This window comes from Cryptotermes secundus, unplaced genomic scaffold (assembly GCF_002891405.2).
Source record: "Cryptotermes secundus unplaced genomic scaffold, Csec_1.0 scaffold1780, whole genome shotgun sequence".
NCBI classification, from domain to species: Eukaryota; Metazoa; Arthropoda; class Insecta; order Blattodea; family Kalotermitidae; genus Cryptotermes; species Cryptotermes secundus.
Window position 1 is genome coordinate 116,492 of NW_019739256.1, and position 18,974 is coordinate 135,465.

The 18,974-nt window shown below is 40.3% G+C and overlaps 1 protein-coding gene across 1 annotated transcript; it reads left to right on the plus strand.

The window, feature by feature from the left end:
- The first annotated feature begins 7,471 nt into the window (after window positions 1-7,471).
- Window positions 7,472-11,732, plus strand: LOC111871917. Its single transcript, XM_023865321.2, has 2 exons — window positions 7,472-8,739; window positions 11,446-11,732. The coding sequence occupies exons 1-2, from the start codon at window positions 7,599-7,601 to the stop codon at window positions 11,448-11,450; spliced, it is 1,146 nt and encodes a 381-aa protein (XP_023721089.1). The 5' UTR covers window positions 7,472-7,598; the 3' UTR covers window positions 11,451-11,732.
- Window positions 11,733-18,974: the final 7,242 nt, after the last annotated feature.

Sequence of the window (18,974 nt, forward strand, 5' to 3'; positions counted from 1 at the left end):
TCTGCACAGCCAAATTCCTTTCTTCCCATTTTTCTCAACCATCCTCCACTGCCGTCTGAAGACACTCTCCCAATTCTCATTTCAGCTGACCTAGGATCCCAGTTATATAGTTTCGGATGGCCCCAAGAGAAAACACAGTTTCGATCTTTATAGTCCAACAGTACTTCTACTGTTGCTTACGTATTCTTTTAGTGGGAACAGGTCTACGGTGTCGTTGTCTAAGAATTAACGTCCACTACGGCTCCGCTATTCCGGCTTTCAGGCGTCATGTCACACTGTTCTCGAAATGAACAGTCATTAATTCCTTTTTATTATTCTTTCCATGATCTCAACAAACCTCATAAAATATTTGAAAACCTTCCGAAGTTGTCTACGTGTCTCGAATGCGCAAATATGAATATACTGAATGGAACCACAAGATCACCATAACGTGATTCCTTGTTTTTTTTTAAGCAGATCCAAACGTAAAAACGATAAACAAACCCTGTAACAGACCATGAAGGCCCATAGGATTGTGAGACGCCGAGGCTGCCACATTTTCTAGTCTGTCGGCTCAGAGATTGCGGTAAGGTTGTCAGCCTTACACGCCGACCGCCCTATACCCCCCAGGAAGATTCCTGGCACACATTTCTGTTAGAGGCTGAGTCGACTCCAGGGCTATAGTGCGGCTTGGAGGATTAGGTTAGTTGAAAATATCTACCTCAACGGGACTCGAACCCCGCTACCTTCCGGCTTGTAATATAGTGCCTCAACCAACTACGCCACCGATTTATGCAATGTAAATATGTCCTGGAGCGGTCTAAGGCATGTACTGTCTTCGTTCACTCGGAAACCGGGGTCGTTGGTTCGAATCCCACTCAGGGCATGGATGTTTAGTTTGTGTGTATGCGTTTTTCTGTGTTTGTGTACAGGTAGAGGCCTTGCGACCAGCTGATCACCCGCCCAAGGAGTCCTACCGAATGTGTAAGATCTAGAAAAACCGAAGTGAACGGAGAAGTTCGTGGAGGTAGGCCTAGGCCCACTGGGGTTGTAGTGCCAAGGAACAAAAATGTATGTCCTGAGTATCTTAATTACCGATATACTTTTCACCGTCAAATTGGGTACTATTTTTCTCAAATGTATTACCTGCCACTACGATGTATAACGCATTTTTAGAGGTGTTTACAATGCACAGCGCATAACAGGGGTCAGATGTGATCGAACGATCACAGAATACACACGCGATAAATTTTGCGACGTGCTCTTAACCGTCGTGCTGCGAGGGAATACGCGCTACGTTATTCTCGTCGACCCGTTTCCACAATCAGAGCGGCGTCTCCGTGAGGCAGAAAGTGTAACACGTTCGGCACACGTGAATGCAAGTCACTCACGGAGAGTACGGACACGAGGCAATCAAGAAGACAAACAGGAGCTGTGGAACGAGAGCTGCAGGCAAGCTCACACTATATGGCACAATAACTGTGACTTTCCCAGCCGAGGGTCTGCGAAGTGCTTCTTGACGATCTGTTGCATGGATACCACTAATCACGGAGCTCACATTTGTTTGCAGAAGATCGTCCTCTACGGATGCATTTTTATGAATATCTACATCAACACATAGCAGATGAATTCTCTTTTAATAAAATTATACGGACAGACGAAGCATGTTTTACGCGTGAGACTGTGTTTAATGTCCACAATAGTCATATCTGGGATTCTGCTATACCCTTCAACGTCGGCATTTGAGCTGGGATCATCAAGGCATTATCTGAGAAGCTGGCTGCTCAACAATGTTGTGATTTTCCGAAAACTGTTCGTCCGGGAGCTGCTTGAAGATGTACCTTCAGCTGGGAGGCAGATGTTGTTATGGCTTCAGCACGATGGAGCTTCAGAGCAGTATGGGAAATGTATGCAGCTGTTATTGAACGCGATGTATGCAGGAACTATTCTACTGGGGATGCTTCATGCCTTCAGCTGTGAGGCAGAGGTTGTGTCTCTTCAGCGCGATGGGGCTCCAGCGCACTATTGTGAAGATGTCCAGCAGTGACTGACTGAGACATATCCAGAAAAGTGGACTGGAAATCGAGGACTGATTTCATGACACCCTTGGTCCCGGATCTAACTTTGAAGGATCTCTTCATGTGGGGATACCTGAAACAGCACGGTTATGCTGTCCCTCACATGACTATCGAAAATCTCGTGGCTAGAATTCAAACAGATGTGACAACGGTCGAAGCTAATATGTTAAGATTTGTTCGAGGGAATGCCTTACAGATCAATGGCGTCCGTCTTGAAATTGACAGAAAGAGCGTCAAACTACGACGCGCCCACGTTATGAGCCTTTGGTACCTTGCTCCACTTGACGGTGAAGTTTATCAAACGTCAGTTTATCAGTTTTTGGAATTCGTTTTTTGCTGTACTTCAAAAGGCAAATCTTTGTATTTCAGTACTTATTTCAGCTACTTTCCTCAGTACGTCCTTTATCGGATGGTACAGAAACATCGATCAAGTTACACGTTGCTTTTTTACTTTTATATTATGATTTTTGTATGTTGTGGTTCTGTCTGTTATAATTTGTTGGTTCCAGAGCATAGCGGTTAATTATCTTCACTTATTTCAGCTGTCTATTTCACAAGAACCACCTAGGGGACACACCACTTCTCCCATATACAAGGAATACAAACAAGGAGAAAACGCAATCATAAGGTAAAATACAAGCTAACAAAACACATACTACATCAGCAGAAAACCAGGAAAACCCTCAAAGAAATATGTCGGTAGAAGAGACATCTACGCACAAATATTACATACAAAAGACTAAGGAAGCTTGTAATATACGTTTAATTAAGTAAATAATTTAAAGTAAAGCTCTCCCTGTAACAGGCCGTGAAGGCCCATCGGGTTGTGAGACGTTAAGGTTCCCACATTATATGGAAAATGGGCTAAAAGATGGCGGTAAGGTTGTCAGCCTTACGCGCTGGCCGCGCTTCGCTCCCCAGGAAAATTATTTAATTAATTCCTGCTACTCATTTCTGTTAGAGGCTGAGTAAACCCCAGGGCCTTAATCTTAGAAGTAAGCATACATTTTTATATATAACAGAATTGCATACTACTAAAAACTTTATTTCAATATGTAAATACGCCCCAGTGTGCGAAAACTTGCAGACGAATACAGGTGAATGTAGAAAAGTCAAGGCCCTGATGATGGCTTAATCAGCCGAAACATGTTGTTAAGATATGATGAATGTACACCGGTGTGTCCATATTGCTTCTTGTAGTGACGAAGAAAGAATAAAGGAGTTTGACACAAAATAGGACGCTACGATATGATATTTCTAGTCATTATGAGAACTTGTAATTCTAACTTCCTCTGCATGCGCTACAAATGTTTTCTATGTGCTGATTTCTTGTCAATTACTGACCAGTTTGTCCATGCCATCTCCTCTCTCGCCGTTCTCGTTTGTGTCCAACTTCAGCCTTACTGAATTCAGTCCCACCATTACATAATTGTTGCCTTCGCATTACATAGCTGTATGACTAACAATACTTTCAATTCTGCCTAAAAGAACCCGGTGACACTTTTCCCCAAGTTTTCTGCAAACGAAGGAGTTCCGGTTTTTCAGTATTTTGGAAATCCATAATTGTAATAACCCGCTAACAAAAAATCATGCGATGTATCCGCAGGCCGAATTCGTGTAGATATCAAATACATTTCTCCGATATGATATCCTGTAAATTTATCGATGTGCACTGGAATCCCCATAAGAAGGTAAGGTTACCTAACGGGGAACAGAAAATATCGACCTATTAGCGTTTACATTTTTTGTGAGTTAGTTAACTCTGCTTCCAACATCGAGGCAATATGGCTTCGGGTGGAAGGATGACTGATCAATAATGATTTGGAAGGAACTAGAAGAAAGGAACTGCTACCTAATCCGTATGTTATCACGGAACTATCCTCGAGGGACTGAGAAGAATCACGATAAAACTTTAACTTGGAGACCCGGTGCATGGTCAAGATCCGAAGCCAGCACCTCTCGAATATAAACCAGGTGCTTTACCTACTTAGTCCGTAATGGTCGCGCCATAGTTCAAGCGATTAGTCGCTGGCTTCCCACCTCGGCGGCACGGGTTCGATCCCGGGTCTGGTCAAGCTGGCTTTATGGTGGATAAAGTGGTGCTGGGGCGAGTTTTCTCCGGGTACTTCGGTTTCCCCTGCGAACTTTCATTCCATCAAATTCTCCATCATCATAATCATCCGGGTCAGGTACAATAGACCAATCAGTAGCCGCGGTGCTGAGTGGACCCAGCTGGAATCCACCCCCACTAAGCGAATAAAAAAAATTAGTCTATAACTAACGCTCTAGGTAATTCCTATACCGAAGACTCTGAGCTAGAGTGACGGCCAACTTGGTCCGGAACAGGCGGTTGCAATAGGCCATACGCGCAGAGGGCGCAACTCTACGCTGTTTAGGTTATTGCTAACCGCGGGAAATCATCTTGCGTGATGACGGGATGAAATAAAGGAATTTCATGCGCACACAATAAGACATTGAGATATAATATTTGTTTGTTTCTACTTGTTCTTTTTCTATTTACGTAACTTTTGGTACTTTCCACGGCTGCTGGCACTTGTTGACACATATTTAAATACAATTGTATCTAGTCCCTATTGTGAGTTTCTTTTACTCTTCGGCCATTAAGTGTTCTACATTGTCATTGAAGTTATGGCACATTCTGTATTTACTGCTATCTGTGGTTTTCAGCATCTTTATAGCCATTTTGCGCTGACAAGCGAGGTTGGGCCAAGCCCTCATTTGTCTCCTCTGGCTTTCTAAAACAATCAAAATTGAAAAATGAAAGAAATATACCAGGCATGAATAGGTGAAAAGGCAAAGCTATCCCTGTAACCTGCCGTGGATATCCATCAGGTGGTGAGACGTCGAGGCTCCCACATTTTATAGACAGTAGACTCACAGATGGCGGTGAGGTTATCAGCCTTACGCACCGGCCGCTCGCCCTTTACCACAAGGAAATTTCCTAGTACTCATTTCTGTTAGAAGCTGAGTCGACCATCAGATCATAGTGCAGCTGGAAGTATTAGGTAAATTGAAGAATCCCATAACTTCATCAGGAAGCGAACCTCCAACCTTCCGGCTTGTAACTGGTCTCAAAGTATTCTTCTCGCCTGAATATTCTAGGGTATTTAATAAATATAGTATTAAAATGCTTAAACGAAAATTTATAGAACAAATTTTTGGCTGGCCTTTCTCCGCTCAGGAGAGACCCTAGTGGAGGCCCTCTTTATGATAGTCAGTGCTAGATATTTGGCAGTATGTCTGTCGCATTCGGTTTCTCCTTTGTCTTTCTATACCTAATGGGACTGACTGTATCATTTTATCCTTCAAGTTCCACTTTGCTAGCCGAAGAAATGTGATCTTAAGGCTGATGAGTTGGGCATCTATTTCGAACGCATTTTCCATGCATTGTTTTATTCTTCCACCTACTTTATATTGTCACATATACGGGGATGCGCGTGACGAAAATAACGGGTTCTATTTCGGGTGATTGGATTAATTATCACTTCGATTAAAATCTCTTTCTTAATTACAATTAATTACAGCGCTATCTCTGATTTACGCACTTTCCAGTTCACCGTTACATACGCACTAGGGTTATCCGTCTTCACTAGTCGTCTTCTGGCCACGGATCTCAACACAGAATCTAGCACTTCAAATCACTATGAAGCCTTCTTGCCGTTTCTTGTTAAATCGCTCTGGAACCTCGGAACTCGGCTAAAAGTTTCCCTGGACTCCTCAAGCTTACTTCTTGCTTGCCTGCTTGCTTCTGCCGCTTACTTCTCACTCCTCCAGCATACGACTGCCTGCAAACGACATTTGTTGTCCCTATAAACCTACGGCACAGACCTACAGAAAACACCTCACGTGATAGCTAAGCACTGTGGCGTCATTGTGCATGCGTGTTTACCGAGCCGTTGTCTAGAAGCGGGTTGCATAACCCCGTTTTTCCATGTTGCGTGTTGGACCGTATGAGTTGCGGGCTTTGCTTAACAATGGATTTACATGTTGCAATATTACTATTGTGTTTGTTAATGACTAACATGTTTCAGTTAAACAATCTAGGTGACCGGGGGTGGGGCACGAGGTAACGTAGATGGTTGAGTCACTGTGCTACAAGCAGAAAGTTCGCGGGTTCCATTCCCGAAGTCATTGGATTTTTCAATTGACGTAAACTTTCCAGTCGCACTCTGGCCCTGGTGTCGAGTCAGCTTCTAACAGAAATAAGTACCAGGAATCTTCCTGGAGGTAAAATGTGGCCAGCCGGCACATAAGGCTGACAACCTCATCCGCCAACTCTGAAGCGAACGTTTAGAAATTTGGGAACGTCGATGTCTCACAACCCTATTGGCCTCCACGGCCTGTTACAGGGATAGCTTTACTTCTTTTACTCTAGTTATCCACATTTTGCTGATGACATCGGAATTTTCTGACACAAAATCTCATAAAAGTTTCAATCTGCTACAGTCCGGTATTAATTCCACACGAGCTTTTCTCATTAGTAACTACACGAAATTCTACATTAGTAAAACCAAACATAGGCATCCTTCTCAAGGAAAGGTGATACGTTTCTCTATGAATATATATTCTGTTAGTTTTCCGAACCTGTACAGACTATTGAAGACCAATGTGTATTTCTAGGTTTCAAATTGTTTCCATAATCATATAAAATATGTATTTTATAAGTGCATTACGTTTTGGGGTCTAGTTCACGTCTTAACATTTCCTTCTTATCACTCAAATGTCTTTTGAAATTTGACTGTTTTCAAAACGCTTCAGCCATTTGAAATCGTACTGCTACTTCTATCAATATAAGCCAATTGGAAAGCAGCTTTCAGGAATTTTAATCTTCAGTTTAATCCCTTCAGAGCACTAAAAATTACAACACATTTTGTAAATAAGCTGTCACCTTGATGCAATTTTCCGGATTGATATTTAATTAAATTCTGAATAGTGTCCTGTCATTTCTGGAACCTACCGGCCTTCGAGTTTCTGCCCTGTATATCCAAGAATTGTAAATATTTAATGTCTGCTTGTTAAGTGATACGTGCCCGTTTGTGGCTGTGCTTCCACCGCTAAAGTTGCTTGTAGAGTCTTTCGTGTATCCGAAATAAAGACAGTATATCATTATCATATTTTTAATAATATATTCTTGTTTATTAAAGTATGAATTGCACACATAATAAATGTGTGAAATAAATATTTCCCTCATCGCATAACAATCGCCATGATTTCATTAGTGTACTTACTGCCGTTGTCTAAATTACATAAGTTGCCTTGTTTTATCTTTTTATTTTATGTATACTTTTACTTTCTTCCTTCTGTACACTCATGGATACTTCATAATTGGTCTTATTGTTGGTGAGTAATCACGTATATAATTAAAGTATTTGAATGGACTGAATGATTATTATTATTATTATTATTATTATTATTATTATTATTATCGCGACGCTCGTTGCGAGCAGACGTGTTTTGCGTGAGCTCCCTCTGTGCGGTGCAGTGTGTGTTTGTGTAGTGAACTCTAGCGAACAGGCTACTATGCCTGCGAGCAAAGATATTTGTGGCCTGTGTAGTAAGGGCTTCTACGGAAAGCAAAAGTTCATCAAGTGTGTAGGGCCTTGTGCTGTTAGATACCATCTCAGCTGTGTCAATATCAGTGAAGCTGAGTATAGTTGCCTTATGGTGAATGGGGAATCAACCTACAAGTGCACGTCCTGCATTAAGAATCTTAGATCCTTGAGACGTGATGATACTCCTGTGAAGACTCGGTCTGCTGCCACTGAGATCTCTGAGGCTGTTTCGCCTTTGAAAATTATCTCTCCGGACAGGGTACTGGAATTGCCTCCTATTTTTGAGGATGGCAAATATGAGGCGTCGATGGTCCTATTAGAGACGATCCGCCTTAATAGTCAGAGCGCGGTTGATATTTTAAAAACACTTTTAGACTTGGTGCACAAACTTAATGATGATGTGACTCATTTAAAACATGATAATTCCTCCTTAAAATTGGAATTAAAAAAATGTAAGGAGTTAATGGTAAATCCGCCTATGAACGTAAATTACGCTACTACAGGGTCAATGTCCTCACAGCCTGTGTCCAGGTCTATGCCTAGTGAATGTACAGTGTCTACTGGTGCTTTTCCAGTGCTTGCTAAGTCATCAGTTCCTGCTACTAGTAGTTCTGCTGATGCTGTAGTTTTGTCCTATAGGGATGTCGCGTCAGCTGGCCTGCCTTCTAAACCAGATGTGCCAACGGATTCCGAGGGATTTGTGCCTGTTGTCCGTAAAAAGAAACCTATCGCAGTCTCTGTGAATAATACAATCAAACCTAGACGTCAACCCCTTATAGGGGTACGAAACTCTGCGTCCTTGCCTATTGTTGTTAAAAAAGAAAGAACCAAAGCTCTCTTTGTTTCCAGATTCTGTCCAGAGGTTTCAGCTGCTGACGTTGAAAAGTCTTTAAAGGAGCAATTGAGCTTAAAGAAATTGATTTGCACCAGACTGAAAACTAAATTTAATACTTATTCTTCTTATCATGTTTTAGTTCTTGAAGATGAATTTCCACTTATCAATAATACTGGTGTTTGGCCTACAGGGTGCTTGATTGCCCCCTTTTACGGTAAACTTAAACCTGATCAGATGTACTCCCCCAGTACCCCTGTTACTGGTGGCCGATCAATTTCTAAGGCTTGTAGTCAGGTGGATCTAGGCAGTCCAGTCACCTCTCCGCCCTCCCGGACCATCAACAATAATGACATGATCTTAATAGGTGAGGAGGCTAGTGGAGGCAGCTACGGAAGTAATATGTAATGGCTGCCTCCCCCTTTACCCCTCATTGTGGTAGTTTACGCGTGGGCAATGGCAATTTAGAAATTTTTTATCAAAATGTAAGAGGTCTTCGCACCAAATCTACTGAAATATTTAACACTGTGTGCTCCTTTGATTATGAAATTATATGTTTAACTGAAACGTGGTTAAATGAATCTTTTTCCACTCAAGATTTTTTTCCTGGAACGTATACTGTATATCGTTCTGATAGAGACTGCATTGACAAGTTGCGTGGTGGTGGTGTTTTGACGGCTGTTTCAGACACTGTTTTCGGCATCAAACGCAGACCCGACCTTGAATTTTTTCACGAATCTGTTTGGGTTGAGGCTACATTATCTGATGGCCGTAACTTGCTCATTGGCAATCACTATTTTGCACCTGATATTAAGGTTGATATTATTAATAATTATTTCAATTTTTTAGAAAATTCTTTAGATACTTTAAATTATCGGGTACTTTTGCTTGGTGATTTTAATGTTCCTGGCTATGATTGGGATAATGGTTTTCCTTCACCAACCAGTCATTTTTATACCAAACTTCGTGGAGATGTGATTTACTCAGCCGTTTGTTATCTTGGTTTTAGTCAATATAATCATCCGGTTAATGGACTTAATTTGCTTGATCTTGTATTTTCGAATTTTGGTAACTTTTCATTGATTTCTGTTGATCAAGGACTTGTTCATCCTGACCCTTTTCACCCCCCTTTTATTATTGATTGTAAAATTCCACTTCGGCAAAGTAACCAAAATTTTAGTACTCCTTGTAAATTATATTCTGCAGGGGACTATGCATTACTTTATAATGCCCTATTCACCTATGATTGGTCTGCGCTGTACAATGAAACGTCTGTTGATGCTGCCGTTGATCAACTAAATATTGCTGTAATGCAAGCCATTAACCTAGCTGTTCCTTCTGGTTGGGTTAAGAAGCGTAAATACCCTATCTGGTTTTCTGGTAGGCTTATAGCTTATGTTAAAAGGAAGAATTATTTTTATAGACGCTACAAGAAGCACAAGACTGATCGTTTATATGATAGATTTTCTTTTTATCGGAAACTAGTAAAAAGAACAATAAAGTCCGATAAACATCTTTGGCTCTTATCTGTCGACCAAAATTTAAAATCTAATCCGCAACAATTTTGGAAGTATGTGTCTCAACATAGGAAAAAGTATAATGATTTAACTTATCTTGATGATGATGGTGTTCTTTTAAATGAACCTCACGATATTGTTGAGTCCTTTTCTAAACACTTTCAGTCGGTTTTTAATAGAAGTACTCTTGGTATTGACACACTTTCTCTTGATAAACTTTGTACGGATAATTTACCCTTAGCTTATATTTCCAATCGTGATGTACAAAACGCTATAAAACGGCTGCGACCGACGAAATCGGTTGGTACTGATGGTATACCGAATTTTGTCATTAAGGGCTGTTCTGAAATTTTAGTACCTGTACTTAGATATATCTTTAATCTTAGCCTGTCTCAGAATTCTTTCCCCAAATTGTGGAAGCAAGCAATCATTGTTCCCGTTTTTAAAAAAGGTAAAACTTCTTCAGTTAGAAATTATAGGCCTATTGCTATTCTTAACAATTTTTCTAAAGTATTTGAATTTATTATACATGACCACATTTATCAATTTTTTAAATCTAAACTTAGCCCTTTTCAGCATGGTTTTATAAAATCTAAATCTACCACTACTAATTTAGTCACTTTTCTCGACTTTGTTTCCCCCTTAGTTTGTACGCAAGGCCAAGTTGACTCTATTTATTTTGATTTTAGTAATGCATTTGATACTGTATCCCATACCTTGCTTCTTTATAAGCTCAACAATTATGGATTATCTTCTGGTTATGTAAACTGGTTACGCAGTTATTTAACAGACAGAGAGTCTTGTGTTCGTTTTTTAGGCCTATTTTCTACTCCTTTTATTGTTCTTTCTGGCGTTCCTCAAGGTTCTGTTTTAGGGCCTCTGCTTTTTAATATTTTTATTAATGATTTGCCTGAAGTCATTAATCACTCCAGTTGTTTACTTTTTGCTGATGATTTTAAAGTTTATAGAGCTATCAAAACACTTAATGACTGTCTTCTTCTACAGTCGGATATTGAACGGGTACAAGATTGGTGTTCGGTAAACTTAATGAAACCGAACCTTAGTAAAACCAATGTTATTTCCTTTTCCAGGAAAACTACTGTTTTGAAATATCAATACAGACTCGGAAATTTTTTTATTTTGCGAACTGATAGTATTAAGGATCTTGGAGTACTTATCGATTCAAAGCTTCACTTTCATCAACATGTAGATATTTTATTTTCACAAACTATGAAATTACTAGGATTAATTCGCACCATTACGTTTTCCTTCTCTACCTTAGACAGTCTTTTGATGCTGTATACTGCTTTAATCAGATCCAAACTGGAGTACGCTTCTGTTGTTTGGAATTCGATAACGAATACTGACTCCAGCAAACTTGAGCGTATACAAAGAAAATTTGCAGCTCTCTGTCATAATAGATTTTTTAAAGATATAGATTATCATTATTTTAGTATTTTGGATAAACTAAATCTGCAAACCTTGGATGTCAGACGGCGTCATATTGATGCTTTGTTTTTAATAAATGTTTTTAGAGGCACAACATATTGCTCCTCTGTCCTTGATGCGGTCGGTTTGCGGGTTCCTTCTCGGAACATTCGAAATTTTTCTACATTTAGCTGTTCTTTCAGTCGCTGTCCCACAGCTAGATGTGTTGTTGCTGCAAATTTTGTTTGCGAACTTGTAGACATTTTTAGTAAATCTAGTTTAAGTTTGAATTGTTTAGTTTGATAATTTTTGTACTTTTGGTTGTTTTTTATTATTTGCACTGTCTTTTTAACTTGTCACTGGCTTTTGAGCTAAGTATGCAATTAGTTTTTTCTGTCAATTGTTTCTAATTTTCCAAATACTTAACGTTTTTGACCTGTTATTATCTATGTGTGTATTGTCTTGATTTTTATTATTGTCTGTTGTTTGTTGTTTTATATTTTCCGTGCTGACTCTGTAATTGGCCTCCGCTGTTGAGCTCGGCACGTAAATAAATAAAGCATTGAATTGAATTGAATTGAATTGAATTGAATTGAATTATTATTACGTATTCAGTTGTGTTCAGTGTGTTCCAGTGTATAGGAGTATAATTCTTGCATCTTATTGTGTTCTATGTTAAGCTACCAGCCGAACTTTAATTTGCTTCCCGTGTATAATATTTATTAATAATTCACAAAATGTTTCGACATATTTGATCTGCTTCCGGTGGTATAATGCCGGAAACTTTAGCTAGTGAATTATTATTTTTTTTCACGGTCTTTTTGGAAATATGGATCCTGTTTTCTATAAATTTACACAGCCTTCTTTCTGTTTTGTTTTGTGAAATGTTATTATTATTATTATCAAGTGGGGAGTGGTCAAAGATTAAATGAGGTAAAGGGGGCTGAGTTAATAAAAAATAAGAAAGTTTAAAAAAATGTAAAGAATGCACATGTACCATGATGCATAAAATACTGTTAGCCTAGTGACTCTATGATGCTGTATCTGTGCCTGATCGCAGATTGAATTACCTTATACTAAATGTCTATACGCCAGTCACGGTAGCCGAGCAGTCTAAGGCATGCACTGTCTTAGCTCACTCGGAAGCCGGGACCATGATTTCGAATCCCACTTAGGGCATGGATGTTTAGTGTTTGTGTGTGTGGAATTTCCGTGTTTGTGTACATGTAGTGGCCTTACGACTAGCTGATCACCCACCCATGGGGTCCAACCGAATGTCTAAGATGTAGTAAACCGAAGTGAAACGGCGAGTTTCTCGGAGGTAGGCCAAGGCCTAAGTGGGGCTGCAGCGCCAAAGGAGAGAAAATGTCTATACCACAAGTCCATACTTGTATTTCATTGTAGCCGCGATAGCGAGCATCATTTGTTGCCTTCGGTTTTATGTTTGAAGCCTGTAGTCTCTGGCTTTTGACTTTTCTTTTTCTGAATCGTACGTGACGTGTCTCGGTGTTGTCATTACGTTCGCATTCTGTTCTTATCCTACCTGCCTCTGAGATATGCTTTTTATTTACCTTCCTGCAACTATTCTGGTGGCCAGTGTTGTGATTTTTGTTGTGACATATATTGTGTGTTTTTTTTCTTCTCTTTGTAGTTTTGCGACAAAGCTGTATATACGAGTATAGAGTGAATCTAAATTATTGTCGGGGTTTCCGTTTATAGGCCACGGACACCCCGATAATAATTAAGAATTATCCTGTGTATATGCAATAGTATATCGTCTTTTCCTTCCACTTATTGGTAAGTATCGTTACTAACTGTATTACTTCGACTACAAGACGCCATCGAATTTAAGACGCATCCAGTTTTTGAATGTGGGTTTTAGACAAAAAAAATAGAAGGAAGTCGTCTTCTGGGATCTGGCGCCGTGTATTCTTTGTTTCAGCCGACGTTTCGGAGGAACGTATCGCCTCCATCTTCAGGACAGGTGAATTGCGTTGCGATTACAGAGAGCAGTAGCTACTGCTACTGCTACTTTAATTTTTTCTAGACTTTTTGTATTTATCTCTCTTTTTAATTAATGCTTCCCTTTAACTGGCCACTGGGCCAGTAGGCATGAAAATTAGAAAAAAAAAATGATAGACTTTCTCCATACTCCCCCTGCACCTTCATGGGGAGGTGCTTAACTAATTAGGCATGGGAAGAGCTACACGTTTACATTTACTTGATGTAATTGGATGGGCCGCCTCTGTGGTCTAGTGGTCAAAGTTCCTGGCTATAGATCCAGAGGTCCGGGTTCGATACCCGGGGCTACAAGAATTTCTGAGAAGTAGTTGGTCTGGAACGGGGTTCATTCAACCTCTTGAGGATAAATGAGGATCTATTTGAAGGAAATATCGGCTCCGGTCTAGAAAACCGAGATTAACGGCCGTGGGGATCCGTTGCGCTGACCATGTAAAACCCTCTATCCGCAAAAGTTGGCACAATTTTTTTACTGCTAGTGGGGTGGGACTAAGCCCCCTGTACTGCGGCCACATCTGGCCTATTGCACCAGCCCCAGATGATAGTTGAGGGTGATTGTGGAGCAATTCGTGGAATGAAGATTGGCAGGGGAAACCGAAGTACTCGGAGAAAACCTGCCCCAGCGCCACTTTGTACACCAGAAATCCCACTTGACCAGACCCGGGATCGAATCCGGGCCGCTGCGGTGGAAGCCAGCCACTAACCGCTTGAGCTATGGCACGGCCTAAAGTCGGTACTAACCTCGCCGACAAGCTGCGGTCGCTCGGTCGGTATATTTCGCTTGCGGACTACAGGCCACGGAGTTTGTTTTTCTTTGTTTGATGTAATTGGATATTAGTTTTCATTCGTTCTAATCGATTTCCTAGTTTTAGACGGAATTTAGTGGCGAAGAGTGAAGCAGTCACTACTGCTAACTCCATACTAACTTCAAGATGTACTGTATCTTCATCCTGTCTAGAGCAGGGACGACAGTTACTTGTCCTGTGGGTGCCGGTGCTAATTTCTCGAAGGTAACCACCCGCCGGGAAATCGTACGAGAATTTTTCTGAGCAGTTACAAGTTATTCACAGCTACGTTATACGTGGGTCTGTCCTAATCTGTACTCATTCTGGAACGACATCCTGAAAAAGTGGGAGACTGCACAAATATATATTTCTAGATTTGTCCTCCGTTCGAATCTCGACAGGGACACAACTTGTCCTGATTGAGGATTTCAGTGGTTTTCCTCAATTTCTGTAGTCAAATACTGTAATAGTGCCGGTCACGGTAGCCGAGCGGTCTAATGCATGTACTGTCTTCGCTCGCTTGGAAACCGGGATCGTGGGTTCGAATCCCACTCAGGGCATGGATGTTTGGTTTGTGTGTGTGCGTTTTTCTGTGTTTGTGTACAGGTAGAGGCCTTGCGGCGGGCTGATCACCCGCCCAAGGAGTTCTACCGAATGTGTTAGATCTAGAAAACCCGAAGTGAACGGAGAAGTTCATGGAGGTAGGCCTAGGCCCACTGGGGCTGTAGTGCCAAGAGAAAAGAAAATACTGTGATAGTACCTCGTTATTTATCTACTTATGTATTCACTTTTCACTGTTTATTTAATCATCGACATATTTACTTATCCGTGTATTTATTTGTTTTCTTCTGCATGTGCTCTTTGCTTATATAATTTATTTATTTACTTATGCCTATATTTCTTAGTTATTTACGTGTATATTTACTTGATTTTCAGTTTTATTATTTATTTATCTGTGTATTTTTTATAATTTTATAATTTATTTTCTTATTCACTCTATTTTAATTTTTTGTTCATTTAATCCTCTGTTTATTTGTTTATTGTGATTACAACACCTTTCATGCATCATGTTCACCTACGAAAGTGTATAATATTGTTGGCAGATTCTGTCATTAATACAGTTCGGGAAGCGAAGCCCGCTGTCCGGCTGACAGTGTTCCTGCTCCGTACTGGGGAAGCCTTGAGCCCACATCTCGGCCCAGAGACTGGCTGTGTAGCTGATCTTTTCGTTATTTTGCTCGGTCCGACCTGACAAATACTGCTTTGGGCCTCAAATTAGACCACAGGCGCTTCCTTCCACATCCCTTCCGTTAGGTTATTCAAATATCCTACATAATTTGAAGTGCTCAAGTTGCAGCTAATAAACCGTAAATAAATAAATGATAAATGGAATTCTTCGTGACCCAGGCCAGTTCTTCTTGCGGACCATAGTTTGGCTCCCCTGGCCTAGAGCTCGTGTATGAGACACAAATGAATCCATCCTTATCTATACACAATCCCTCACGTGAATGTGACAGCCACCTAAGACCCTCTTGATGTGATTAAATAGAGCATTGTACAATCAACGCAATTTACAGCCCGACCTGTGACCCAGTAAGTCGTATTTTGAAGAATAAATACATATACGTCAGACTGGTTAGCATTTGCTGGTGACATTTTTATATGCAGACGTTGTGTTGAAAAATCATTTTGCCAGTTAAACAATATTCTACGGCAGCGATTTTCAACCGGTGTGCCGCGGCAAGCAGGTATGACACGAAGGGTCCGCAGATGTGCCGCGTCACACTGTGTAATATGCATTCAACGCCTGCCTAAGTTTACGAGACGTGCGCGTGTACCATGCATCACGGGCGACACTGCTTGTTTATTCTAAAGTGTCCGTTTCCGGTATTTGGGCAATCTAGACTTCGTAATTCCGTGTGAATATAGAATAAGAGCTTAACACTTTCGGGGTGAAACGTGCTTAAGGGCAATTCCTGCAGGGGTTCTCCTTTCTAGACTTGAACATCACATAATTTAGGATTCCTATGATCATCCAGTACTCCTTACAGCAGAATGGTCGTACTCTTCTTTAAGAACGACGAATCAAACGTCGATCCTGAATCTAGCTAGGCCCTCAGAAGGCGTGTCTGTAGGTGTCCAAGCACCAAGTTCGGGGTTCGAATCCCTTTAAAAACTGAAGCTCTGTCAACCACAGTGGACACCATGCTAGACTTTAGACTTGTAAACTTCTGTCGGACTCCTCTCCAGCTTATTGGCTTATCATCATTGGCTACACGCACTTCGTGTGTTATTAGTGACCTTCAGTTCATCATCGAGCGTTACGGTCAGCACCTCCTTGGAGGCTACCTCTTGCTACCTGCCGATTCCTACTGCATTGGTGCACAGTACATTCACGTCCTTCTGTTTGTTCATCAATCAGTAGTCATTAATATTCATACTGAACCTTGTAGAACTATTTTATTCAACACTTTATTCTAATTAACCCGACAACCGACTTTGGAAGACTTGAATTTAAATTCTTTAGTGTTCCAAAGATAGCAAGCCACAGACAATCCCCTCGGTCTACATAAAAATCCCATTACTATTCTTCGGGATACAACAACTGGTGTGACGCGAAGGGTCCGCAAGAATGCAGCAGGATTTGGGGGGAAGATTGAAAAGAAGCGAGCAAAAATTGAGGAATAAAAAATCATTGAATTCCATGATCAATATTATTTTAAAAATAAGTATTTTCTTAAAAATTGTATCTCTTATTAATTTTAGTGCCTTGTTCGGTGTGCCGTGAGTTGAAAAATGTTGAAAACTCTGTTCTGCAGATGTGAAGAGTATATTTAACAGGTGCATTCAGTAGAAGGTGTTATTAATTGCATGTTCGCATATTCATGCAATAAGAGCAAAAATATTTTCAACGTTTATTTGAATAATCTCAAAGACGTATTTAACGTCAACCACAACACTTCATTCCTAATAATTTATGTTTATATATAAATCAATGAATTAAGATGACAATGAAGCTTCTATAATTGTTATCGAGAACAAAAGACTTCGGCAATCTCAGTGTGTGTTCGGGAAACCATTTTCGTTTATTCGGTAATCTTCGGAAAATCATTATTGCTTTTTGAATAGAGAATTTCGGAAATGTACAAGAAGTGCAACAGTGCTTGTTAAATTATCCCGCAAGGCTTACGGTAAAATATATTGGCCATAAAATGAATATTATATTTTTTCTATAAATTTTGTTCAAAATATTTTTGCCCCCATAAATATTTAGAGTTATACTCGAAATATGTGCAGAAACATATATATATATATATATATCTTCATGCATAGCATCCATTATATCTAATTTTTTTTTTTCGTTTTGCAGTATCGACATATTTTTAGTAAAACTCTCGAATATCGTCTCTGAGCAACTGTTCTGGAGCTTACTGATGGACGGGCCGACAAACTTTACGATATTGATAGCCATTTCCAGGTTTACGAAAGCGACTAAATATAGCTGTACATTCATGTAACATGAAAAATAAAACATCATCGGCTCTTCCGCTCAATTTGCCTCTATGTCTTATGTAAACATGTAACACTTTCTACGAGTGTCAAAAAACATTTTGCTATGTAACTATCTTTTCATCCTGACACAAGAATACCTGCATTCTTCAGTTTTCCAACTTTTTACGCCACAGTTGTGCTGTGCCTGATAATTACAGATTTATTTCACGTAATCTTTTGAACTTGCATTTTTTCGCTTATATTTATATTCCTTTAGTTACTTGCATACTTATTCCTTGGTTATGGCCGCGCCATAGCTCAAGCGGTTAGTCACTGGCTTCCCACCGCGGCGGCCCGGGTTCGATCCCGCGTCTGGTCAAGTGGGTTTTGTGGTGGACAAAGTGGCGCTGGGGCGGGGTTTCTCCGAGTACTGCGGTTTCCCCTACCAATCTTCATTCCATCAAATTCTCCATCTGGACCCAGTTGGACTCCACCACCCACTAAGCAATTAAAAGGAAATCCCTTCCTCAGTTACTGGCTATTGGTTATCCTTTCGGTGCTCCAATTCTGTTAAATCCCAACAGGAGGAGTTTTCATCTGTGGTTGTCTGTCTTATTCAATAACCACATCTCACTTTCATATCTGAGGTTTGCCTTGGGTGGTAGTTCATATTATGTATTCATAAGTTAGTTTTCATTTTTACTAATTTGTCGAAATTTATTTTGACATACATTTTGTTATATATTTCAGTTCATATACCATTAAATAATTTTCCTGGGGAGTAAAGCGCTGCCGGGGCGTAAGGCTGACAACCTTACCGCCATCTTTGAGCCGATTGTCTAGATAATGTGGGACCCTCAATGTCTCACATCCCTATGGGCCTTCACGGCCTGGTACAGGGATAGCTTTACTTTTTACTTTTACATACATACGACTGATGATGCTTAGGAACGAGCTTCCTCCGCCTGATGAATGCAAATGAAGCGAAGCGGATTACATCAGTTCACATACAATAAACGGAAAACATGTCTCTGCAATGTTAAAAATTATTCAATTGTTTCACGAGAGAAAAGAGAAGAAATAAGAGGAAGAATATTGCCGACGGAGCTACCGTCACCACACTATCGCTGTTGTTATATAGCGGATGAGTAGATGTAACTGTAATATTACTTTACATCGACGAATAGATGCCAGCACATGTACCCACTTCGTTGGCAACGAATACCCTATAATCACACATGTGTATCTAATAATCCGTGATAGTCGTCATG